The 27,289-nt window shown below is 34.2% G+C and overlaps 1 protein-coding gene across 3 annotated transcripts; it reads left to right on the plus strand.

The window, feature by feature from the left end:
- Positions 1-3,051: 3,051 nt before the first annotated feature.
- LOC111052734 (nuclear pore complex protein Nup153) lies at positions 3,052-26,533 on the plus strand. 3 transcript variants are annotated; one of them, XM_039430873.1, is made up of 11 exons: positions 3,052-3,231; positions 4,707-4,959; positions 6,415-6,609; positions 7,185-7,301; positions 8,259-8,374; positions 10,389-10,625; positions 16,012-16,262; positions 17,852-20,174; positions 23,170-23,373; positions 25,370-25,521; positions 26,351-26,465. In XM_039430873.1, the coding sequence occupies exons 1-11, from the start codon at positions 3,163-3,165 to the stop codon at positions 26,436-26,438; spliced, it is 4,005 nt and encodes a 1,334-aa protein (XP_039286807.1). In that variant the 5' UTR covers positions 3,052-3,162; the 3' UTR covers positions 26,439-26,465. The 3 variants fall into 3 exon arrangements, with proteins under 3 accessions (XP_039286807.1, XP_039286809.1, XP_039286808.1); XM_039430875.1 differs by having other exon boundaries at positions 25,376-25,521; XM_039430874.1 differs by having other exon boundaries at positions 3,057-3,231; positions 25,373-25,521; positions 26,351-26,533.
- The last annotated feature ends 756 nt before the right edge of the window (positions 26,534-27,289 follow it).

Here is a 27,289-nt window from a genome sequence, read left to right on the forward strand (position 1 = left end):
GTTCTCAAATTATTATTATAAATTAGTTGAAAAGGAAGAGAGAACTGGAGTGAAACTCACAATCAGTCAGCATCATCATAAAGGTGGGTGTTAGTTTTCGAATTCCAGATATGAATCTTATCCACCAATAGAAATATGTGGCTGTTGGAGAAAATATAAAAATGATTCCAAAAACCCTTCACTTGTATATTTTTGACAAGCGTTTCTAGGAGACTACAGCGATTTTGAATTTTATATTATATCCCAGTAGGATAAATAGTTGGAATGTTATATCCTGGTAGGATATAGGGATATAGTACCGGTATGTAGTATATGAAATAATATATTGAATAAGTAGAATACGTAGATCCTACATACATATGAAATTAATTCCTCAGATGATGATGATGATGATGATGATGATGATGATGATAATGATAGAATAATATTTTGTATATAAATAGAAATATAAATTTGAATACCCTTTTCAAAATTGTTTACTCGCAAGATGTTCGGTTATATGATACCATAATTGATGCCAAATGACATCATATAGGCGAAACATGTTGTGAGTACACAATTTCAAAAAGGATTCTTGAATTTCTATTTCCATTTATGGTCAAGAGTAGCCCTACCCAAAAAGACAATATTTTGTATATTGTTGTATCAGTAATAAAATGTTTAGCTACTTACTTTAGAAGGTGGTGAAATATGAATCTAACCATCAAGGCAACCATTTCCCAACGATGGTCCAACCATATGTGCTACCTACCTGTGTAATCTGCAACACTACCGTCCCATCTTCTCTACGTACTGACTTTATTTCGCGAATCTAACTATTAATTTAGATCTATAATTCATTCAAAAATTTTTTGGGGTAGGAGGAAAATACTGTCACAGCATAATCAATGCTATGAATTATAATAATGTTGTTTCGATTGTATTTAATATCACTGCAAAAATATAGGTTGAATTTTGAAGGATGGAGATAAAATTATAGTAGTTCCAACTATATTATTAGATTTTATTGATATCCTACGAAGTACGAAATGCATGAATACAGTACCGGTAGGTACACTACTATAATTATGTCATTTCAACGTTCAAAATCAGTAGACTTGAGGAATGCAATAATTATCTAAGTTCTATAATGGTAGAAAATCTCCAATTATATACTTCACATAGGTAATTGAAAATATTTTACCTACCGTATTGATGTCTTTTGTCTAATAAATTATACAGAATTGAAAATCAATATAATATCAAGACCTTGACAGGTCATTCTCCACCATTGTATGTTACAACTAGGCATATTACTTATAAGAGCTGTAAGCCAATATATGATGACAAAATAAATAATAATGTAATTTATAAATAATAATGAACCGGTAAGTGAAAAAGTGCATAAAAAGTTTACTTTAACATACCTACCTTAACTTTACTTTCATATAGGTAGTCTTCGTACTATAGTCTCACTTGCATTTGATAGGTACCGGTACGGTAGTGGTGTATAATGTATGAACAATAAACTATATATTATGCAGCAACAGGTTGATCAGAAATGGGTGTCTGCTATTGGTATAATTATATAATGTTTATTATAGAAATCACTGGTACCTTCATTGTACGTTTTTATATGAACACAGAATTTGACATTTGAAAATGGCATGAGTGCTGAAACTAGATGTATCTATACAGTACCTATTTAAAGTATAGGATAAAAAGTGTACTAGTGATTCTATGATAATTAAACTGTTCAAGTAGCCCTATTAAAATACTTCATCAAAAGTATAATTTTTAAAATGAAAATTTTTATTCTACTCTTAATAATAATAGGTACCAATGAACAATTTCCTTCGAAAATAACCAGAATCAATAGATTATTCAACTAAAGTTGAATTTGACATGCTATTTAGATTTATATACCGTATTTCTAATGCCGAGGTCCAAAACACATTTGAAAGCTTTTTACAGAATTACCAAATTCCTAAAATAACTTACAGTATTTGACTGATGAGATGAAATTTTTAATTTTCCAACAATTTATCATTTTACAATGAAATTTGAAGAGGGTCTCTGGAACACAATTTTTGATTTTTGACTATGAACAGTTCAATAAATGACTGCACATCAATAATTATTAGTGCACATCTTTACCCACTCCCATTGAAAGAGGTGGGACCGCTGTGTTGCCACTTGTTGCAGGATTGAAAATTTCACTACCCACATTAAAGCTGCTATTTATAAAAATTGAAGGGAAAATAATTGAAATATTTGAATAATGTAACAAAATGAAGAGAATAATTCAATGTTGTACAAACATAATATGATAAGCATTAATTTTTATGAGTTGTTGAAGAATTAACGAATTGTTCCCAAGATATAAGCATGTAAGCATAAAACTGAAAAATGCAACTTTCAAACCACCCTCATCCTTTTAGCACATATGAAGTAAATAAATCAATCATCCCTTCAGCACATGAGGTAAGAATGGGGACTTCTAATTTGTTCTGCCCCTAACCAGTCCCAATAAAGATGCAAAGTAAAAAATTCCGTACAAAACATTCCCTCCAAACTCCTTAGTCAATAAATTGGTCTACCGTATTGTTATAAAACTGAAGATTTCACTGAAACCGCTGCAACAGTCGTAGAGAAATGCGTAAAAGTGTCAAATTATACATCGAGTTGAACAAAATTAAATGATCTCTATAAGCTCATAATCAGCATGAATGTTTCTAATCGATATTAAAAAAGTTAAAAAATGGAAGTGAACGCGTTTTTTTCAAAAATATCACTCCTTATTCAAGAGCGTATTTATCGAAAACTATAGAAGATAAAGAAAAAGTCTATATATGAATATGGTGTATACAGAATGATTGTAAGCTTCAATATTGTCCGTAAGATAGTCTTCCAGTTATATGCGAGAAACCTCAAAATGGTACCTTTGCACTATCCCCACCTACATAAGCACAATAGTGGTTAGCGCTGTGGATTATTAATCGTTTGAAGTCACGTGTCTTTCCACCACCAACTTGAGTTCGTTCTCCATCAAGTCAGTGCCAGTGCCGCCATTTTGCCTTTTAGTCGGGAAGATGTCAGCTTGTAGAAATTTGAAGTGAGTGTGGTTATTCCGTCATGAAGTAGTGAAATTTTTGTAAATGTGTTCAGTTAAAAAATCTTACAATGAGTAAAGAAGGTAGTAGCATACGAAGCAAAAAGACTCATTCTGCAAAACCGTACGATGTTTCACAAGTAAGTACAAGTGAAAAATGTTCTGTTCAAGGCGCCAAAGTGTATCGTGCTCGTGGGCTCACAACGACCTCCAACTGTGAATCAATTGTTTATATTAATCCTCTTACTTTATCTACATATTATTAATGTTTCATTATTTTTTTTATTTTAAAACATTTCTGTAGCTTTCACTCAATATAATTTACGAATCTAAGTAAGTTTGTTATCCTAACCTTCCTGGTTAACATGAGGTTTCAATTATGTATTTCGTTCACTGTCAATTATAATGAGGAAAATTCAATGGAATTTACTATTTCATTTTTTTTCTTATAGATTTGTCTAAATTTCAAGTTCAAAATTCCCTCTCCATTAATTTAAGTCATGATTCAATAGAATTGTTGATTGACACCGTAACGTAAAGCTATTTACTAATAATGCCTTTTCACGTGTTTCGGAATATTAATTGATATCTTTGTGATTATATAATGTTATTTAAAGTCTATATACATCTTTTAACTACTATAATTTGATTTTATCAATACTGATTTTACCGATTGGCTTTCGTAGCAGGTGTCTGTATTGTATAGGTTAGGTAGCTTTAGATAACTTAACCTTTCGTTCTGTGGTAGGCTATGTCGTTATTTCTTTTGAAATACTATGGTTTATTCATTCTATCAGTAATCAATTCTCTTTAAAAACATTATTAATTTTATTTTACGATTAATTCATTTACAAATTGTTTGTCAAGTTACTAATAAATAGGTCTACAGAAGACTAAACTAATTTACTTTAGGCTATTAAATTTATGGATTCTTGAATGACAAATAATTGAACTAGGTCTTTCAACTTATTTTTATAATTTTTGCTTTACTCAAACATACCGGTTTGGTTAGTTGAAGTTCCTAATCACCACTTGGGGACATTATCAGTGTCCGAACCCCCTTTTGACAGGGACAATTGGCTGGATATGGTTATGATCCACTCTTGCTCTGTGTGCAAGGGCTTCAGGTTTTGTTGCATGTTAAATGTACGGTACGTTAGTAACTATTTTGATATTAAGTAGTTGAAAAATTGCAATTTAGGTGTAGGCCTAATATAAATTTCATTCTCAATACCAAAAAAGTGATCTACCTTTTAAATTATTATATTTTATAGCCTACTAAATTAAAATTATACTGGAATCTTTATCTAGAGCTTACCAAGTACCTATTTTAAGAATTGGTGTTATAAAAGCATGACATGTTTCCTAAATCTCTGTACTCTATTAAGCAGCCCACCCAATATATAATAGAATTTCAATTCAAGTTAACTAAAAGTTACTCAAGTAATTTTGATCCATTTATTATAATTATATATTCTTCTCTTGAAGAGTATTCTACTCATATATAATGTTAAATTCAATTTTATTTGGTCAAATAGATCATAAATGTTTTATGTAGGACGTAGTTCCTCTGTTGAAACATTTCTCTCACATTATTCTTGATTTTGTTGTGCAGTCTTTTGTGGCGAAAGTGGCATCGCGCTTTACCGGCCTGAATCCACGCTCGTTGATCAACCGATGGTTGGGTCCCGGAGAAGCCAGTGGCGAGCCAATCCATCCGGCGTCCTCTAATTTCGTTAATTCACATCCAGTTGCGAATCTTGATGAAGATGTCGCTAGCGACGAGGCCAGACCTTCAAAAAGGCCCAGGCTGCCTGTCGACTCACCATTTCCTACAAATAAGCGATTCGCTAATGTTACAGTAAATGGTAATTATTCTTGATATTATGTGAATATAGCTACTTGATTTGCCTGTTGGCAGGTTTTCATCATTTTTTATGTTTAACTGGGGATTTCACTCTACATTAGGCCTATGCACATTACTTTGAAAAAAGGCTATAGAATAACTTTTAGGGGAATGAAATTCCAATTAGGCCTATTACAATAAACTTTTCTTATAAGTACAGTAAATGTTTTCGCTAGTAGCTGTAGATTATAATGAAATTATTGAACGAGCGTGAGCGAGTTCTCACTTTCCACTTACTGTCAAATTATTATTGTAAAAGAATTATTTAACTGTTTTCATAATTTTCACCAACTCTGTATAATTATAAGTTGCGGGTTTCAAAGATTACAATACAATAGTTCATGAGCTAGTTCTCCAACCCAGGGGGTCTTTAGTTACCAATGTATTTTAATGTAATTTATTATTCACTAGATCTGCTAGTATTCTTGGTTGATAGCATAAGTTTGATATGGTTATTGAAATTGCTATTTATAAAAATGAGGAAAAACTGAATTTTATTTTTTATGATGCTTACGTGACACATGAGTATGGATGGTAGTGCTTCTGTAATAGAATCTTATCTAAAATCTATGTGCAAGCCGGGATTGAAACCCACGACTGCTCCGGTATCAGTCTATCAAATGCAGAACCGCCTTATCGGGCTGGGCCAACTGAGTCTGTTCTATTTTACTTTTTACCTATCTCGAGTGTGTTGGAGAATGGAATACAATTGAAGTGAATGCATTGTATGAAACAAATTGAAAAATAATAGACCAATTTTAGTAGGCTATCTAATTTTTATTCAAAAGATACGTCACAATCTCCAAGTGATGTATGTTAGGAAGATTCTCAAAAAGAATTGTGCTCAAAACGTTTCATTTCGTTACAAAAATGGCATTATAAAAATTATATTAGTCTAATAATTTAAAAATAGCATAATGATTCAGTTCTTACTCATCACGTGTTTATTAGGAACTTCTTCGGTCATCACAATGACTAATATAATAAGCTCAGTGGAAGCTTGTGTAGAATTAGGCCTACTTGATAGTAAAATTAGGAGATTTTATTTTCCACATTTCAACTTGAAAATGACCTGAGTTTGGTCGAATCTATTCGTTGTAATATTTTAAATAATGAAGGGTACTTCAAGTTTCAATATTTTTTTATTAATTAGCAAATTCAGTTGGCATTCCTGATCCAGTTCGTCATCACAGTGAAGAATGAGTAGTCGCTCATTTCTTGATAAATGGTGTCATCATAAAACCATGTCAATTGCTATTGCTTCCTTCCAAATAGTTTATAAGCTCGTCATTATTTGTGTTATCTTATCGTGTGTTAATTTTTATCGCATGTAATCGCATATTTTTCGTTGAAATGTATTCTTCATATTGTTACTGTTTTTTTTTTTTTTTAATATTCCTATGTTTCCTCTTTGCAGAAGAAATAAGTCCTATTGTACCAGTAATAGCTAATGACGTAGCTGGTGAACCTGGTAGCTCTCGTCAAATTAATAGAAATCCAAGTTTCTCCAGTATGAAAAAGAATGCAACGCCTAGACGGACAGTGAAGAAAATGTCAGCTCCAACCACCATTACCACCCAAGCAATTATTGAAAATTCAGAAAAATTTAATGGTAAGTTCATGAGAAAGAGCATTACCTGCAACAATCAATCACTTTTCTTTCAGGATTCATCCATATAACTCAAAATGTACATATTGAAACTTTTTCTAGTTCGTAAGATGTTCTTGAGCTTTTTCACTATCAAATATTTTTGAATGTTTCTTGATCTCACTTTGTACTCACTCAATTCGTGTAGTGTTTGTTTTATGTCGAAGAACAGTTGAAATAGCCTACTGCAGTACGGTAGCTATTAAAAATTTCCATCCTATGAAAACGAAATAAAAATCTACTTGCTTTAAAAATCATGAATATTGTTTTCAGTAGATTGATTTCTTTCTTCAATTATGAATATACCATGTACCTTTTTGTTTAATTTATTCAACTATTTTTGGAAATCAATTGCTGCTCATTGGGACAAATCTTCAACTTCTTTCAACTCCAAATCGATTACGAGAAAAATCAAGGCTCAATATTAGTTCTAATTGAAGTAGTAATTGTTTAGTGCTCACTTTTATGTGATATTATCCTTGTGCTCTCATATGTATCTCAAAATAAATGAATAAAATTGTAATGATTTTAATTTGAAGGTGGTGACGATTGTTCAGAAAGTAGTGAATCGACCAGTGGATGCTCGTCACTGGTTCCTCAAGCACAATCCTCGTTACAATCCAGGCACAACGAGTCCAGGCGCCTCAGCCTATCAGGTACACAGCCTAACATACACATAAATTACGAGAAACTTACCAACTTAAATATTTCGGCGACTTGGTCGCCTTTGTCAATTAGCTGAGACTAGACATTTTGGTCGTGTCAACAAAGAAAATAAATGTTTCTAGTAATTCTATATTCTAAAACTATCAAGACTAGAGTATAACTTAGACCTATAGAAATTATTGAGGAATATTGTTTCCTACTCATTCTAAAGACATTTTGTGTTAGGGGACACATATTCCTTATCTAATAGTTATAAATTACAATCATACTTTTGGCTTCTTTCTCTTCAAGTTAGATAGTTTGATAATGACTTTTCAATACGTCACTGTCATAAGTGATTATGGGAAACGTATTATGCTAAACCCATTGCAGCTAAGCCAACAACTAAGCTTTTGAGTTATATTGCTTGTTCTGAAAGAATCCATTTATCTACAGGAATGAATTCATTCATAGATTTGAAGGTCGGACAACACACGTAAACTTCTATTTTAATTTTACGAAACAAAACTTGAATCGCCCAAGAGTTAGGTAACAAATATTATGATTGTGATTCAAGAAGTGGTAATTTTAACCCAAATCTGAAATCACCATCACAATGATCCTCATCCAAATCCACTCAATTTTAATGTGTCTCAAGTTTGGTTATACAGTAGTATAAAATTTAGTGTCAAGTTTCAGTCACGTCTGGATCTGTCTTGAGAGAAATTCATTGTCGAGTATTATTCAATTTAAGATCCATTGGTTTTATTTTCGTATCAATTAAAAAAATCTATTAGATCTTGCTTTAATATTTTTTATTTTGTCGTGTATTAATATCATGTTCTTTATCGTACAATAAAACTATCTAATAACTGAATGTTGGATAAATTATCTTATCTATAACATGTTGCTGTAAAAATAATATTAAAAAATATTTCGAACACAATTCTGATACGATGTTACTCCAGGTGCTGGCAATTTAAATGGATCGTTATTTCCTGGTCGAAGTAGTCCTAAAGTTGACTTGTCGTTGGTGAATAGAAGACGTCCCTCTTTTAATGCAACCACATTTAATTCATCAAGGGTGAGTAGCTATTTCAATTCAGAAACTTGGCATGGTATTAAATAATGAAAGATAACTTTTAATTGTTTCAAAAAAACTTGTCGAATCAGAATAGTCAAATTTAATAGAAAATAATTTGAAGAGTTGCTGGTTAATTGTATGTAACTGGGAGCATCTGTTATGACAACAATTGTAGTCAAGTTATTAATCTTGGAAGAATTTCTATATAAAATTTAATTTAATAAAATCTTTGGTTTTTAAAGATTATGCATTTTTAATCGTGTACACTGTAGAAACATTTTCTTAGATTATTTATCAGATCAATAAATCGTTATTGAAATATTTATTAGCTTGATAATTTAAGATAATACCCTTGAACTTCATGTATAGTCCATTCACTATATACATTTGTGCTTGCAATATATATTGTAGTTTTGATTTTTTAATATTATATGGATACATGAAAGAAGTCCAGAACCAATCTCTTCATGCAAAATTTGTTTGTGCTAGGTACAGGTTGACCCAAAAACCTCGCTCTCGCCTTTATTTTAGATTATGAAATTATGAATAAAATGAGATAATCCGGAACTGTCTATATTTATTGAGTATGAGTACTGAGTTATAATTTTTAAAAATGAGTAAAATTTCAAGAAAAAAATCAACTTTGATGAATTCTAGTTTTCGATCAACAATATCTTCCGATTGTTACCATTAAGATGTATAATTCAAAATCCCTCTAGGTGTATTTTTGTGCTCTACAATCTGAGACCAGGTAGAGCGCTTTATCTCATATAGATTTCCAGGTACACCTGACAACAATGCTCCTTGTATTGTAAAAAACACCTAATTTTTAGCTTCAACTATCATCATCAACTAAGTTGTCCTCACAGAGATATTTCGCTCGATGATATAAGTTCATGAGATGATGTTCTATGAGAATCACCTGTTGCACTCCATTTCAGTATTTTCTAGTACAGAGGCACGCATAAGGACACCTCAAGGATCAAAATCTCAAACACTCATAACTTTTGACAGAATGCTCGGATCTCATCGTACTACACTTCATTCTTCTCGGCTCGTCAAGGCGGGTCAAAATAAGTCAAATTCGGTCGAAAAATGGAAGATTAATTTTTGAGAGTACGTCAACCGGTATTTCAATACACAGAAAAAATACACAAAGCACACTCCCCTTTTTTATGTCTATATTGACTGGACTAGTAAAAATTGTTGAATAAATATAGATATATGTAATCAACTACTCTTTTATAATAATAAATATACCTACAGTACTTAATTTGTGTTCTAGATGGGCTATTGCCTGTTGCTTTTTGCTTTTTAATTTTTGCATCTACAATGCTGTGTAAATTTGAAAACTACGTAAATTAGAATAAATTGTTTAAAATTTTAGTATATTAATTTGAATTTGCAAATACGTTGTACCATTGGGCCAGTTACTTATTATTAGGTCTCCTAGCTGTACTATACTTTATTCGGGTATCGATTATGCCTCCACATAGTAAAGGGGCGTTCACATTAGTCAAATTTTGCAAGTTTACAAGAACAAAAACTTGTGAATGCAGACTCATTCTTCGAGTTTTGTTGATTCAAGCAGATGTTGAACATGTTTGGATTCAACTTAATCTTGAAGATACAATTTTAATTCACTAATAGGAAAATGAAATTAAACAGTTGTCAGCCAATGTAGAATATATTACAGAAACAATCAACTTGAATAGAAAAGTAAATAAAATGTGATTTGGAAAGGAAACTTTGAGATTAATTAGATTTTTCTATATTGAATACTTCTATATATTATTATTTTCATTTCATCCAATAACCACCTGTAGAAAGGGTATACATATATTTATTAGTTTATATTCAAGTAAACTTGACTCTTAAGTTTTTAAAATCGATCATTTAACTCAAACGTTAAAAAACTCGAATTCAAGGAAACTTGACTAATGCAAACGCAGTTTTATGATTTTTCAATTTGTATTCTGTGTAACTGATCAGTTTTTGTATGTTTTGTCGACAGTTATTCAACAACAGCGCAATGAATAGCTCGATATCCAGGTCGCCGTTCTACAGCGGGCGGACAATGTACGGCGGTGCGTCGGCCTACCAGTCGACGACGGCCGGTCTGTTCGCACCTTCCCCGCGTCGCGCCGGCGTCACTGTGCGCCCCCTCTCCACCGCCAACTCCTCCGCCACACCCGCACTTAGTGCCACCGCCAAGCGCATTCTCGACGTCTTGGAGCAGTTCTCCACACCTGTAAGTACTCATTTTCTATTCGTAGTTAGCTGAAACAGCTCTCCACACCTGTATGTATACCGTTTCTTTTGGTATAATGTGATGTGTTCATTATCATATACAGGGTTTCCCACGTGTAACAGCCGAAGACCATAGATCCTACATGAAATTTGCAACAAAAAATGTTAGTTTTCGAGTTAAATCAATTTTTCGATATTTTCGAAAAACGTCAATAACTAGAAAACTGTCAGTCAAAATCGAATTCTAAGGGTATGGTTGGAGAGAGGAGAAAATTTCCAATAAGATTATTATAATTTGTTAATTTGTTTGACGTTTTCAACTTTTTATGAGCGTTCAAACTGCTTTGAATTTGGCTTTGATCTCGACGAATGTACTTTTTCAACTTTGAGCTCTCATAAAAAGGTCAAAAACGTCGAACAAAGGAACAAATTTTATGAATATTGTTGGAAATTTCTTTCTCTCCCCAACCGTATTCTTAAAATTTTGATTGATAGTTTTCCAGTTATTGGTGTTTTTCAAAAATGTCGAAAAATTGATATATCTCGAAAACTAAGGTCCATATAAGAAAATTTTACATGACATTTTTTGTTGTAAATTTCGTTTATAGTCTATGGTTTTCGGCTGATTGTTACACCTTTCGTGGGACACTCCGTATATTTTAGCTGTCGGCCCTATTAAAAAATCTTGAAATCCTGCCACTCACAAACCTATTAAACAGTTGCTTCATTAAAAAATACATAGATTTAATAAGGGCTAAACATTTCACTACACAACTAGATACATGATTAATCTGAGAGATGAGGCACACCAAACAACCATATATGAACGAGTGGCATGTCTAGGTATTCGTTTGTGGAATTTACTGCCAGCTTGCTTGTAGGGAATAACTGGTAAAAATTGCAGGATTTAATTGAGGAATAGTTGCTGTGCATATGTGATATCTACTCACTCTGTGGAAGGGCTCAGAGAGTACTATGAACCTTGATATGAAGTAGAATAGAATGACTGCCTTTATTTTTGACCTAGGAGTCATGATATGGTAGACAAAATCATTTCATGTTCGTTTAACGACTTGACAAATCCAAATACCCCTTCTACGTGTGGTATGTGGATGCAATGGAAATAATAATTGAATGAGCGAAGCAAATTCTATGTTTCAAGTCAATCGGCGTTTGTTTGTTTGTACCGCAGTTGCAGTTACAGTCGCAGTTATGGTCAGATTTGAATAAAATTTGGTATACAAGTACTCTGAAACAAGGCGCAGAAACCTATATATTTAAACATTTTAAATTCATCCTCGTTTCAAGATGGCGGCCCTTTATTCGGTAATTTTACCCTAAAAATCAACCTAACGTTTCAATACATTATCGGATCAGGTTCAAATTGGGCTCATTCTTCTCAGCGCTTCAAAGCGGTATTATTTCATGTATCACATGTTCAAAATTTTCCAATTTTTGGAATTGAAATTTTTCAAGTCCCAATCAAAGTTTCAGATTTTTTGTCTTCTCAACCTTGCTTCCGAGCTCAAAATTCCAGAGGACCTGGATCCGATAAAGGTTTAATTTAACCTTAAACCTTCTCTTTCAAACTTTAGTTTATGTTTTGTATGTAATCTGGATTCTTTATTTTTCAAAAAGGCACAACATTAAAATGTTAAATCTTGAAATCCACGTGTTATCTGTTTTATATTTTTACGCAATGTCTTTTTTGGTGTATCATTTTCTAATGCTTTCAATTGTAAATATAGACTATTGGGGATAGTTATTTATTTTATCCAATCATTATTTACCGGAGCTCAGTAGAATTGTAATTGCTTTCAACAGTATTGAATTATTATCGAACTATATTTTTAAATTTTCATGAGATATAAAACACAAATACGTATTCCTGAATGTATTGTTTATCCATGTCTATAAATTTATGCATCTGTAACATGCATTTCTTGAGCTTTATGTTAAGAAAGTCCACTATTATTACTTTTGCATATTTTCATTACAGATTCCCTGATCGATCAAGCAATTGTTCTTTCCACGAATCCACTTTGATTTTATTCCGCTAAATGTATTTAATTTTATTTCGTTATGTGTTGCTGAGGAATTTTTACCAATTGTTTTGTCTAATACTATTATAGCCTGTTGACATTTCAATCTTTGCATTTTTTATTTTATATGCAATAAGTTTGTATGAACTTATCGTGATTTATTTTTATAATCGAATACTTAATATTGATGGTAGATGAATTAAAAGTAGGAACACATTTAGTAGTTCGAATTCTGTTGAATTTCAGCCAGTGATCAAATAATCTGATCAACAGAATTTTGCGTAAAGATTCTGCATTCACCGATGATGGACATAGGCTTATTTTTATTGCTATTAATCAATAGATTCTAATTTAATAACTAAAACAAATTAATTCAATTTGTGATTCAAAGTTTATGTAACTATAAAAGTTCAACTAAACATGGCTTTCTACTACAAGTGACTTCATAGCTTAGTTGGTAGTGAAAGAGGTTGATGAAAAAGGTTGCGGTTTCGAGACATATCAAACCCATTTTTCCTGGTAATTTTCAACTCTTTAGATTATCCACGTAATTTTTAACAGAATATTGAATATTCTATTGAGCTTATTACATATTATTTTTATATGCTGGACATAAGGAAATTGCTTTTTATAACACCAAATTTTCCCCAGTGCAAAGCATGGGTTGCAAAGCAAAGTCATACATAATCGACCGAGCGAAGTGATGTCTAAGATTCAAGTCGACGGTTTGGCATTTCTCTTAATGTTTATATCTTGCGCATTTATGGCGAAACGCGGTAATAGATTTTCATGAAATTTGACAGGTATGTTCCTTTTCAAATTGCGCGTCGACGTATGTACAAGGTTTTTGTAAATTTTGCTTTCCAAGGATAATATAAAAGGAAAAAGGAGCCTCCTTCATACGCCAATATTAGAGTAAAAATCAGACTATAGAATTATTCATCATTAATCAGCTGTCTAGTGGACTATAATACAACCCCTTAACCGTTAAAAAACACGAATATCTTGAAAATGTATCTTTCCATTAACGTTAGTAGACAGTTGACTATAATACTACCCGTTCAAAAACATCGAACATATTGAAAATGTATCTTTCCATCAACGTTCTAGACAGTTTCAGCCAGTCCTGATAACAGCGCTCACACTCACATTCCGGGACGACACGTCTCGATACGATAGGACAGAAAGCTCTATGTTTATTTAGGATTTTTTCTAGACATTTTAAATTGATAAATTATTTATTTATTTTTGAAAAAAAAACATAACAACAGGTCAATGTAACGTACTGAGCGTGAGGTCTACTGTTCACAGAACTACTAGTAATTTCAGTGATTTAAATTTCATCCAGATTCAAAGACGAATTAAATGTTTAACCCAGAAGGTGAAAATAATGCGAAGGTGCAATATTCAAAAGTTGGAAAAACCTGAACATTCAAAGAAGTTTTCTATTTTTTTTTTTCAATAATTATACTCTTGAACAGATCAATGTGCTCAATTCACTCTATTTCAATAATTAGGAGAGAGTTTTGAGCTTTTATCCTGCTGTAAATTGGTGAACCCTTCTCCCAAGCTACCGTTCTATGTTGCGAAAACTGCATATAAACTACTTGATTCATCTTTCTATAATGTGGTCTACTTGATAATTTGATGCTGTTTCTGATCATTATTAACAGAAAGTAGACTTCATTGAAAACAATTTGCTCAAACCTTTAGCTGATCGATACACATGACTCACTTATCTCAGTTAATCTAAAAACTAAAACCAACCGTATTATCACATTAAATCTAAGATTATACTTTTCCAAGTGAATTTAGAATAATTGTTCAAGTAAAACAAACTCGGGAAGAGTTGGAACTCGAGAAGAGGAAGGTGTGGGTCAGAATCTACTCAGAATATCAACAACCTTCCAGCCAAACTCTTAGATGGTATGATATGCATTATTTTTGCCGATGATGCAATCATTTTTTCCCTACCAAAAATAATGTGAGCAATGGCAGTGTGAATCAGCATTCGAGGAGGCCACATTAATTCGCAATGCTCTTACTCTTAATATCAATAAGAAGAAATCAATAAATAAATCTTGCGCACAATAATTGCCGCAAAGATAGTGGGTTGTCAAACGACAGCAGTGTACTTGTAGTGGAGCAAAAAAAGGTATCTTGGTGTGAGTGTTGATCAAAATATGAATTGGCATCAGTATTTCGACAATCTCACCAGGATATTGCCCTCAGCACTGTAGCTTGTAGCTTGGTACATATATGAAATTGGAAATTGTCCATAGCACTGATGATGTAGGAAATTTTCCTTAGCACTCTATGGTGTACGAAGAATCAGAAACACTTCTGATGAAAAAACAACCCTTACCGCCTACCATTCGATATGTTCGCCTCACACTTGCGATATGCGATTGTTGCCTGGGGAGCTGCACCTGACCACCTGACAGAATATTAAGACAGCAGAAAAAGGCAATCAGAACTATTTTTCAGTATAATAAAATTGAGCATTGCGAGCTGTTATTCGTTCAGAATAAGATATTCACTTTTGTAACAACATAATATATTCTGGAGGTCTTAATACTGGCTTGGAGTACATTCAACAACATAATATTATATTCTTGAGGTCATAATACTGGCTTGGAGTTCTAACCCACCACTGAGATACGATCTCTCACAACGTAAACACAAGAAACAGAAATAATATAAATCTTCCTCAACAACGAATGAATAAACACAAAAATTCTCCGATACATGTAAGATCGCGGCTCTTCTCCCACCTTATCTTGAATCCATAGATAGCAAGAGTCTGTTTATTTCAAAATTGAAACACTACTACAAAAACCTTATACTATCTGAAAATATGTTCTTACTTTTCATCATTTGAGATTTAACCGCTATAATCAGTTGATCATACATTGTTCACCCCCGGACACCATATTATGGGCGACGCATAATCTGACAATTCCTCAGTCAATAGACTGTGACGAAGAACAATCTAAACTAAACCTAATAAAAAATAAATGATCAGAACTCTCAGAGATGAAATAATGCAAAATTAATGAATTTATTTATGAAAGGAACTTCACAAACAAAGAAATCTAAGATTGAGAATATTGTGATGAGAATTATTGTTTATTTAACTAATATTGTAGCACTTATTTTCTGTGACATCATGATTGATTTTGAAGATTGTAATAAAGATTATCAATTATTGTTTAATTACAAAAAATACTAAGACTCTTGATAAATTGAAATAATTTTTTTTATATATTATTGTATAATCAGACATTACTAGTTTCGGGTATTTATCGCATTATCAAGTGTGATTTATTGTTGATTTGTGTGCAGGTGGTGGACGCGAAACGTGTGCCGGTGACGCCAGGCACAGCCACGGCTAAGCGCAAGCTGAACCGCTACGCAGAGCTGGCAGTGCCGCAGACGTCGGACCTGCTGCGTGTGAAGCGACGCGAACGGCTGCAAGACTCCACCTGCGCCGCAAGGCAAGCATCCATCTCCAGCTCCTCTGCCTCTGCCTCTGCCAACGCAACCGCAACCGCAGCCGCAACCAAGCACAATCCACAACCCCACTACAGGCTAGGGTTAGTAGCCTACTTCAACAAATTCATATTCTAAAATTTATATACTACTTCAGTAATAATTTATTTTATGATTATTTATTTATGACCTATTTTTAAAACTGAAATAAATTCTCAATCAATCATTTTATTCAGTAAAATGCATTACAAAATTGGTCCCGCTAAACCTAAGAGATTTTACAGCAGGTGCCTACAAATAGTAAAATACATAAATAGAATGATATGCTAACTTTAACAATAAACTAAGGAAAAAACTTTTCATGAAACTGGAGTTTAGGAATTTAAAAAGGAGTATGAGGTATTAGATGGTCTAAGGATGATTAATAGGGTATAGGGTTAATGGAAATTGGGAGAAAAAGGAAAACTCAAAAACTTCAAATCATAAAACTAAATTAAATTTAAAATAAAATATACTTGATACTCTGTATTAAGTAAGAATCAAAAGATATTAATCTTATTCAGAATTGAGGATAATATTAAACAAAAAATACAATAAGTGATCGAGAGTCTTAAACGTTAATTATCCATCCATATAGTATATAAAAATTATATGGTATATTAATATACAAGGTTATATAAATATGTTATATTAAGGAAAATTGAAAAAAAAAAACTAGAATAATTGATATCAATAGAAATCAATTATGTAATCCGTTTAACAGTATTTTGGAGAATGTGTCCTCAAAATGTCATCAATTTATTTGCTACCAATTCAGAAATGGACCAAATAAAAAAAAAACTTTAGAAAGTTACCAGTGAAACGTTTCCAAAACCCTGATGCTTACCTTCTAACACCACGAGGAGCTAGGCTAAACTGCCCTCTTTTTTAGTTTTAGAAGTCTTTAGTTTATTACTCCTAATTTTTTAAATATATTACTCAATATAAAATTAATTCTCAGATCCTGAAATAGAAACTATTTTCCTAGATTTATTATTAAAAATAGTTTTTTTTCTAGTTTTGCTTGTCTCACGTTTTTCGATGTATTCAAAAAAGAGCATTTAACTAATTTTTATTTTGAATAATCATCACTTAAATTGATATGGTTACTGAATCCAAGACGGGAAGAACTGGAAACTATGTACAACTCTATGACTGAGGGTGATTTAATGCTGAATTCTGTATTTCGATTTATTTTCTCTGATTTCACATAAATATATATTTTCATTATGTTTAGTCATCTACTCCCTTGTAACTTATACGAATATATATATTCGCACCATTTAGCAAATTTTCGGTCATATTATATTGTCTTTATTCGATTATCATCCTCCTGGTTTTTTTTCTACGTGATGAATTCTACAATAAATTCAAGTTTATTTTTTACTTGATTCGTGCTAGCCTACTTGTATCTCCACTTTATTTTTCTGTTATTTTTTATTTGGGTTTCTCTCTGCTACTCCATCATGCGCACGTGATTTATTCACATGCATGATAAGCGTATATAGACTGTAGTGTAGGTAATTGAAGGAGGTTATAAATAACCTTGTAGCATTGCTCAAGCATTCCAAGTAAGCTTTCATCTTTGATCAATTTCAGTTATTTTTTATATTCATCATTCAATCATTGGTGTGTGTGTGTGTGTGTGTTGCAGGAATGAAGGCAAAAGTTCTCAGTCATCGCACATAGGCAAACTGAAGCGCAATGAAGAAGTAGATGAGGAAACGGTGGAAGATGTGCGATTACCTGAGGCTGTTCTGCCCATTGATAAGCTGCCTCGCATCGACATCACAGTTCCCCCTCCTCCACCTCCCAATAAGACAGTCTTCGAAATCAAGTCGAGTCAGTCGTTCTCGTTATCAAAAGCTCCAGCGGTCAGTGCTAACCACTTCACATTCTCCAAACCAGCTCCGGCACAAATCGATAGCAGTAGACTTAATAGTGAAGCAAAGCAATCGTTTGTTTTCAGTGAACCTTGCAAATGGAGTGAAGGATCGGTTGTGAAGAATGATTCGGCCAAAAGTAATGTTAGCAAAGTAATGTCTGATAGTAGTGTTGGGAAGGGAATGGGTTTCAGCGTTAGTAAAGTAAGTAGTCCTAATAGTTCGAAGGCGTCGGAAATGCCAACAGCAACAAGTGTGGTAGATAGTAAAACGGTCAATCACAAAGACAGCAGTAGCTGGAAGTGTTCAACATGTATGGTGAAGAACAGTGAAGAGAGCAGTAAATGTTCAGCGTGCGGTACTAGCAAAACTGTCCCGCCCAGCTCTGTAGCCTCGCCGATAGTGTTCAAGGTGCCGGCCGATACGTGGCAGTGCAAAGAATGCTTCATCAGAAACAAGAACACAGTGAATGCTTGTGCTGCGTGCACGAGTCCCAAGCCCACTGCTAGCAAGCCTCCCCCAGCTGTTTCTGCTCCATCTTCTACGCCCCAGACTTCTACCTCAGTCACATCAAGCAGTGTCAACAGCTTCGGAGACAAGTTCAAGATGCCAAGCAGCAAGTGGGAGTGTAAAGAATGCTTTGTCAGGAATGACAACACGGCGCAGAGTTGCGTTGCTTGCTGCACTCCCAAGCCAGGAGCTGCTGCTGCTGCCCCACAAACAAAGAAGCCAGAGGTGAGCGGATTCGGCAACATGTTCAAGAAGCCGCAAGGCTCGTGGGAGTGTGGCAGCTGCATGATCCAGAACAAGCCAGATTGCAGCAAGTGTGTCGCCTGTGAGACACCCAAACCAGGCACCAGCGCCAGCGCCGAGAAGCCAACCGCAGCTCCAGCGTTCTCATTCGGCAAGCCCATCACCATTGAAGGCGCAGGACAAGTCACGTTTGGATTCGGCGCCAACACCTCTGCTCCTAAAAGCGAATCCACCACGCCGTCCTCCAACTTTGTGTTTGGTGCTACAAATACAGCGGCCACAAATGCCAAGTTCACATTCGGCATGCCACCATCCGATACCAATGACACTGCTCCAAAGGAGAAGAAAATCAAGTCACCCGAGAAAGCATCCAATCCTTTGCAAGAGCTTGAAAAGTTACAGCAGAAACAAGCAGCTGATACAACGGTTCCTTTCAAGTTTGGATCCACTGTCAATCATTCTAGTACTGATAACAAGAGTTCCACATTGCCTCAAACAAATAGTTTGTTCAGTGCAGATGCGTCCAAATCAGTCACGAAACAAGAAGCGGATGCTCCCAAGCCTGCTATGGCCAACTTCATGTTTGGTTCAAGCTCCTCAACGCCTGCCACCAGTAAACCCAGTGAACCGGTTGTGACAAACTTTGCCCAGAGCTCGGATCCAGCAAAGATTGTATCTTCTGAGCCTGAAAAGTTTTCGTCGCCCTCAGTTCCAAGCCCAATGTTTGGTGGTACCTCAACAGATAAGCAGCCAATTTCCAATTTGTTCTCGTTTGGATCGAGTAATTCAACAGCATCAACTGAAAAGAAGGGTCCAGTGTTTGGTAGCAGTAGTTTGACTGCTTCGAAACCGGCCGAGGAGCCGGCAAAGCCACTGTTCGGCGCATCCGCAAGTTCGTCAATGTTCATGACGCCTGTGTCTGAGCAGAAGAACAGTCTGTTTGGAGCTGCTAGTGAGACGAAGTCGGTGTTGGGGAATGTGAGCAGCAGCAGCACTGTGCCAGCGTTCGGAGTGCCCTCGGAGCCGGCCAAGTTTGGCCAGACGGCGCCAGTGCCGACAACCACGGCTGCTGGTTTCACTTTTGGATCGGCAGCAGTCTCCTCGCCATTCCTGTCTGCCGGGTCGGCCGACAAAAGCAAGCCGATGTTCGCGATGCCTGCAACCGCGCCAGCGCAGTCGACTGGTTTCGGAGGTTTTGGTGCGCCGGCGGCCGAACCTGCCAAGCCGACGCCGGCGTTCACTTTTGGCGCGTCGGCCGCCCAGCCCGCTCCGGCCACTAGCAACGCGTTCGCTTTCGGTGCCACAGCTGCGCCCGCTCAGAATTTTAACTTCACAGCTAAGGTAATGTAGCAAAACACTTTTAACTTCTCTACGATTAAATTAACTTTTCACTTGGAACAACTTATATGATTCCACCTAAAAACTGAACTTTTTTATATGACATGAACTGAAATGAAAATGAACTATATTCTGCTTTTGAATAATACATAAGTTAATACAATTATAGTTTCTGTGCCTGACCTTTTACAAGATATTAAAACGATAATTTGGAATAAAATTTAGAATTTGGAAATCGGCCGACACATCTAGAAAATATCTGAGTCTATACTTAATTCATGCAGGTGAACGGGCTAGAGTCAAGAAAATTTCAATAATTAATTTTGCCATGCCTGATTTAATAGGTTTATACTATAAACTAACACTACACTTTGAAATAATTGAAAAATACAAACAACTTCAATAAACATTGGCAACTAAAATCAGACAATGGAAACAACAATTTCATGTTACTTTGTTGACATTCTTCATCTGATTCGGGGGCGCATTACTATCCCTCGTTTAGATAGCAATGCGTCACAAAACCAAACAATATCAGTCATAAAATAACAAATTAATTTCAACATGAAATTACTCAAGAAAGAAAAGACCGTTGAACCCAAATTTCGTCGATAATAACCCATATAACCCATTTCATAAATTTGGAATCCCCACTTTTGATTGACATTCTTGAATGAACCTTTGTTTCACCACACTGCACTTTCATTGGTCTTTATTGTCGAGGTTACAGTACCTTGTTTTTGGCGGTGAACTTTTACCGGTTGAATTTGGTTTGACGTCATCTTACGTCCCTAGACTTGTCATCTGAACGGGTGCCTTGAAGCGGTGTTACATAAAGTTGCGGAACCAAAGGGGTGGTACATGAAGTTGGTTTGGGGTCACTCATGAACCGCTGTAAATAAATGTATTACAGCATTAATTTCTAACTCTTCCTACAATTCATCAAAAGCTAAGACATGAGTTATCTATTGATTACAGATTATTTAAATTCTCATTTGAATCCTCATTTTATATAGATTTTTATCTTTAAACTACTGATTCTTTGTATCAGAATTAATAGATCTTCCTTCACAGGTAATTCAAAAGTTCTGGTATAATTTAATAAATTAGTGTTCAGTTAAAAGCCTTAACGCCATGAGAAAACACAGTCAGAAAAATATAAAAATTTAGCAAGTCTCAAACTTGACATAATATTTACATTCCAATTTAAAGATTATCTGCTTGATTTTCTGCAATTCTCTACAATAATATCTGTTCAGAAACAATAACTCAAATGTAACATAACTGAAAACTTTCTTCTCTACTTTCTGTACTTCTTTAGAAAAAAATAAAATTATCTTCTATTACTAATAAAAACAAAAGGACTATTTTCAATGAAAATTATTAACTTGAACAATAACAGGCTTTGTTTATACAATACTCTGATGGAAGTTACAATTAATTAAATTCCCTAAATTATATTTTAACCTTTTTTTTACGTACCTTAGCGGTTATTTGAAGAAACAATTATTCCTACATGATGAAGAAACACAATCAAACTTTTCAGGACATGGCACCACTAGAACATTTAAACTTTAATAAAATAAAAATAACTCCTACATTAACTAATAATATAAACTTGTAAACTTGCCCCAAAAAGGGCGAAGCATAATGACTACATCTTTACTCTCGTAGTGCTCCTAGCAAAGTGTCCTCCGAAACGTAATCTGGTCTCTCGGCTGCGAATGGCCCCACTACTTAATTTAGAAACAGGTCTCCTATTGGGCGTAGGGAATCAATTTGGCCAATCGTCGCGTGGCTTCTAGAGCCTTAGGACCAAAAGGTAACTGCAAAATCGGTAGTTTGTTATAATTTCAATATATTGCTGTTTTCCAACTTATCGCACTCAATGTCGCGACAGGAAGGCTAAGTTTTAGATTCCATAATCTACATTCCTCGACGACTCAGAGCCACAATTTTTAAATATCTATCCTGGGAAACTCGAAGTCATGGCCGTTCATAATAGAGAGAGAAAATAATTTATTTCGCTAACTCACTCACAATAATGGCTCTAGTCTATTGCGTATTAAATTTACTATTATAACTTGGGAAAAGGCCTGAATTAAAAATAGTGCTCGGCACATCTCATATTATACTAGCATCAATTTTTCATAGACACTGCCAGTTTACATTTATTCTAAGGATACATTTTATAATACAGAGGTAAGAGTTGCTCAATAAAATGAATTACAAAGACTATGTGCGGTCATATTTTCGTTTACTATGTACTTGTTCTGTGAACAGTGAACACCGCACAGTTATGTAGAACCACAGACTCCTCTCATAGAATCCCATACCCATGGGAGAATAGCAACGTTAATGTGGTAATATTAGCGTTTAGAAGAAGATTTATTCTTTATTTTATCGATCCTAAATATTTATATATACTTAATATATCTTCATTTTATATATACAATAAGTATATTATCAAAATGATAGGAAGAGGAAAAATAAGGTAACCTTGTGCTATTCCTCTCCCAAATTTAGATAACACATAGTCCGAAATAGTTTAAGTCTTGTAGTTCTTCAATTCAAAAAATGTTCAGTCCTCAAGTATTTTCATAAAGTAGATTTTCAAATTTAGATGCTTCAAAACTAAACATAGAAGAAAGATCATATGTCTGCAGCTTATAATCTACTTCTCATTCTATTAAAAAAAGTAATGATAGGCTTATCGACCATTGGTTAAGGCATTTTTGATTGAAAACTCCAAAGACTATTTGCATTTTTATAGCGGATCGTAATTATAATCAAGTCGAATTTTTGTAGATTTTTATTTATGACATGAAACGCGATCGATCTCATAAATGTGGGTAATGGACGAAGACGAAAGTTTAAGGTATTATATGTTGAGATTGTGAGTTTATAATTCATCACTTTAGCTGATGGATGTAGTTGTGTTCTCGTTTCTTGTTGCATGTGAATATTGTTACTGATGAAATATGTAATTGTTGAATAGGAGAATGAGCAGCCGAGACCAGCATTCCAGTTCAACGCTGGCCCAAGCCAGGCGGCGACCCCCGCATTTGGGGTGCAACCGCCCCCAGCCTTCGACAGCCAGCCGGCCCCCTCAGCCCCCGCCCCTACCCCCTTCTCATTCGGCGCTCAACAACCTGCCGCCCCCGCCCCTGCTACCAATCTCTTCAGTTTCGGACAAGCTCAGGTAACTAAATTGATTTATTCTCTTGGTGTTGCCTAAAGAATTCTTTTCAGCTCATATTTTTGACCGAGCGAAGTGAGGTCTAAAATTCAAGTCGACGGTTTGGCATTTCTCTTAGGCTCGATGCACATTTGCGACACTAGCCAGTAGCGTTTTTACGAGTGGAGCGACTCTCTATTGGCAGCCAATTTCAGTTCAGTGCACACTTGTGCGTATCGACAGCGTAAAAACGCTGTAGTCATCTTCAATGACTACTTCAAGTCAAATTGACTTGCCAATGGTATCAATCTTTTTGTTACAAGCTAAATAAGAAAATTGATTATGGAAACAACTAGAATATCAGACATCATTAGAAAATTAATTCCATCTTGTTTTCGAGGTTTTTGCCTATGATTTGACGATATTTGATACAATTAACTTTTTGTACAACAATGTGTAAATCAAGAATTTGATTTGATTTCGACTTATCATCATCGCCTTCCTCATTATGCTAGTTCAACTAAGAAATTGAGACACTTTCCACTGCTGTTGACTACGGACTGACATTTGCGCCCGGACTATAACGTCAGAATTGAAGACTAACTTTTGGCGCCGATGCTACATGGTTTGTCGTTGATAATTCATCTTTTTATTCATTCTATTCATCTACCAAAAACAGAATCCCGGTAGATACAAAATAAATTCGTCCTAAACTGCTTCGAATACTTCAAAATAGAAAGTCTAGACGACTACGGTATATGATATCAAAATGTTTCGATAGGCTTTGAGAAAATTTAATTTAATTTGTGAACAAGCCCAGCTTTCATTTAGTAGCCTACACATTATTATTTTTCAATTCACCTGAAAATCATTTCCTGTAAATTCTCATATCCTGCTTTACTATCAAATCAAATTTTATTTTCAATACGTTCACAGAAAAATATTCACATAAATATGTGTTTATTAATTTTTAAAAAATGAATGAAAAGCCATCAACAACATATAAAGCACAATAAGTAAATCATGACTCAATAATCAATAAATGTAATATAAAGGAAACAAAAGAAAAATATCCCGAGGCTTAGCCTGTAGGGGATGGAGTATCAGTTTTGTAGATTCATTTTTCCATTATTTCATTTGGTTACTTCTTATAAAATATAACAATATTCAGATTGCGAAATTTCGAACAGCTATCGGCTTTACAGTGCCGCCAACTGTAAAACTTCCCCTGCGCCACCCTATTTTTTCTTTATAGTTTTCTCAAATTAATATTTTTATGATATCATTGATGACAACAAAATACAAGTACTAAAAACCATGGAAAACAAACATAAAAATTTAAATATTAACTTTTTTATATAGGACTACTATTGTTATTGAAATAAAATTATCCAGTACCCTTTTATTTTTTAAGTAATTCATAACACGGTAATTCTAAGAAGAACTTCTACTTCTGCATACCGTGGTTTATGACATAAGATTTTTATTTCAGTTTTATGAGAAGAGAATAGCCATAATTGAACTTGTTTGTCTAAGGCGCTTGCCACTAACGGTAGAATATGAATGATACTTATAACGTCATACATTGTTGTGCCATCACGAGGAAAGGCTTCGAGAAACATTTTTTTGTTAAATGTTTTTATATATTTTTTGTTGTTTATGATTTGTTCGCTGCTGTATTTTAGCTTGAATTATTTTTCTATCATTATATTTGCAATTTTTCAGTGGGTTATTCATTGTTATTGGTTGTTTATTTCATGTTGTCAGCCTGTCGCTGATGATGAACATGTGTATGTGGATGATAAACATGCATGTTGTACCGTTAGTGGCCAGCCTGAGAAGACATTCTACTAGTAGATAGGCCTACCGTGGTTCATGATATGTTTCAAAACTTAAGATTTTTATTTCAAAAGGCATCGAACTTTAACGTACAAAAGTAGGTAAGGATAATGTTTTATAAGAAGAGAATAGGCTTAATTGAACTTGTTTGTCTAACTAGAATGGTTTGTATTTGTATTTGCAGCAGCAGCAGCAGCCAGCTGCACCGTCGACGTTTATGTTTGGCAGCGCTGCAGCGACACCCGTGCAGCCTCAGCCCACTGTGCCCACCTTCGACCCCAACGCAAGGCCCACCTTCAACTTCACGGCCGGCGCCCCTGCTCCTACATTCTCGTAAGTCAACACAACACAAATATCCAAATACAAAATGTCTTCACTTCAACAGAATGATACTGTAGTGAGGTCCAGTTATAATGTCATTGTTAAAATTAGTTTAGTTTAGTTTTATTCCAAGTCATTGACCTGCGCTGCTGGATAGACTGTGTCAAGGGTTTATAAAGCATGTCATAAGAAAGTTTCAAAATGTCATCCCACTATCAAGAAATTCACTCAGGCTATAAAATGGATGCTCCACCAAGAAAGATTTCAAAACTGCTCGGAATTGTCTTAGCACTTGCACTATCCTTATTGAACATATACACTATATCTTAGCTTCATACTTATACCACTATATCTTAGCTTCATCGTATCCACTATAGATTCCACTATAGCTTATTGAACATTTTGAATGCAATGAAAGGATAACTCTTCTGAGTCCTTGCTAAACGGCATCTTGGCATGTTGATAAGGTGAGTCTGACGGGTTCCATAGCCATGTATCTCACCACTCTTATCAGCACTCCTAGCTCTGATTATTTTTATCTTAGTTTCAAGTGGAAATTGTGATATTTCGATAGAAGTGTCTTGTTTGGTTTTGTGTTTGGATGTAAATTAATCAGATAAATTAAAAATTCTAGTTGACGTTTTTGGACTTGAAATTGTGAGTAAATCAAATCATGAACTCTATGTCATAACCTCTGGAAATCAATTGTAAATTAGTAATTAATGTTAACTTGTTGATAGGAAAATAATGCTTATCAGTAAATTTGGTGCTAGATTTCAATTAATAATTATTGAAATACTAGTGAACAAAAAATGATAAGTGTAATTTTGTTTGTGAACAGTGCGACAACTCCGTCTACACCTGTATCCACTACTACTGGAAGACCCATCAAGAAAGCTATCCGAAGAACTGGACACATGAATCGGTAAAGTTAACATTTATTTATCGAATTATTAGTCATTAAGGCAACAACAAAATATTTAATACTTAATTATCAGCTTTTTTTATTGAAGTATCAGATACAGTAATTCGAGTTCTTATGTCATACCAAACCTTCACTACCAAGCTCTATTCATTATAATATTACGAACTACTCTCAAACTCATGACGATTCAAATATCCCTTTCCCATATATTCATATATTCATATATTCAAGTGTATTTTGAATTGAAAAACTATAAAAAAACTCTTGTCTTATTGAGAAACGTCAATTTATCAATTTATATTTTATAATATTCAGAATTTTGATAAATGTTACCTATGACAAGAAGATAATATTAAGGTCAAGGTCTCAAGACCCAAGGTCTATTAATAAAGGTCATGACACAATCCCGTGATGCATTGCAAAATCGCCATTTTATGGGGTTCTAGTTCACCAATTTTCAAAAATCTCTCAGATGTGTTATTTTGTTCAAGGGATATTGCTTAGCTTTGTAAAATAAATTGTTCCAACACAATAATAATATTTAGATTCCAACTAAGAACTGAATTGTTGATTTTCAGATTTAATTGATCGGGAACTTGAAACTCTCTTGAAGTTGGCCTCGCATATTTCTGTATGAATCATAATCATTAGAATAAGAACAATTTTTAGTAATAAATAAATGAATAATTTATTTATTTATTCGTTGTATAATTACAAATCATATGAATATGATTGGGATAGAAAAACATGCATAGCCCAAAACTATTCTGTTCCCAAATTTTGATAAATAATGAAATTGTCCGAAAAAATATGTTATGTTCTTACTGAGGGAATTTAAAGTTCAAAGTTCTGTCC

Source organism: Nilaparvata lugens, chromosome 6 (genome assembly GCF_014356525.2).
Source record: "Nilaparvata lugens isolate BPH chromosome 6, ASM1435652v1, whole genome shotgun sequence".
Taxonomy (NCBI): domain Eukaryota; kingdom Metazoa; phylum Arthropoda; class Insecta; order Hemiptera; family Delphacidae; genus Nilaparvata; species Nilaparvata lugens.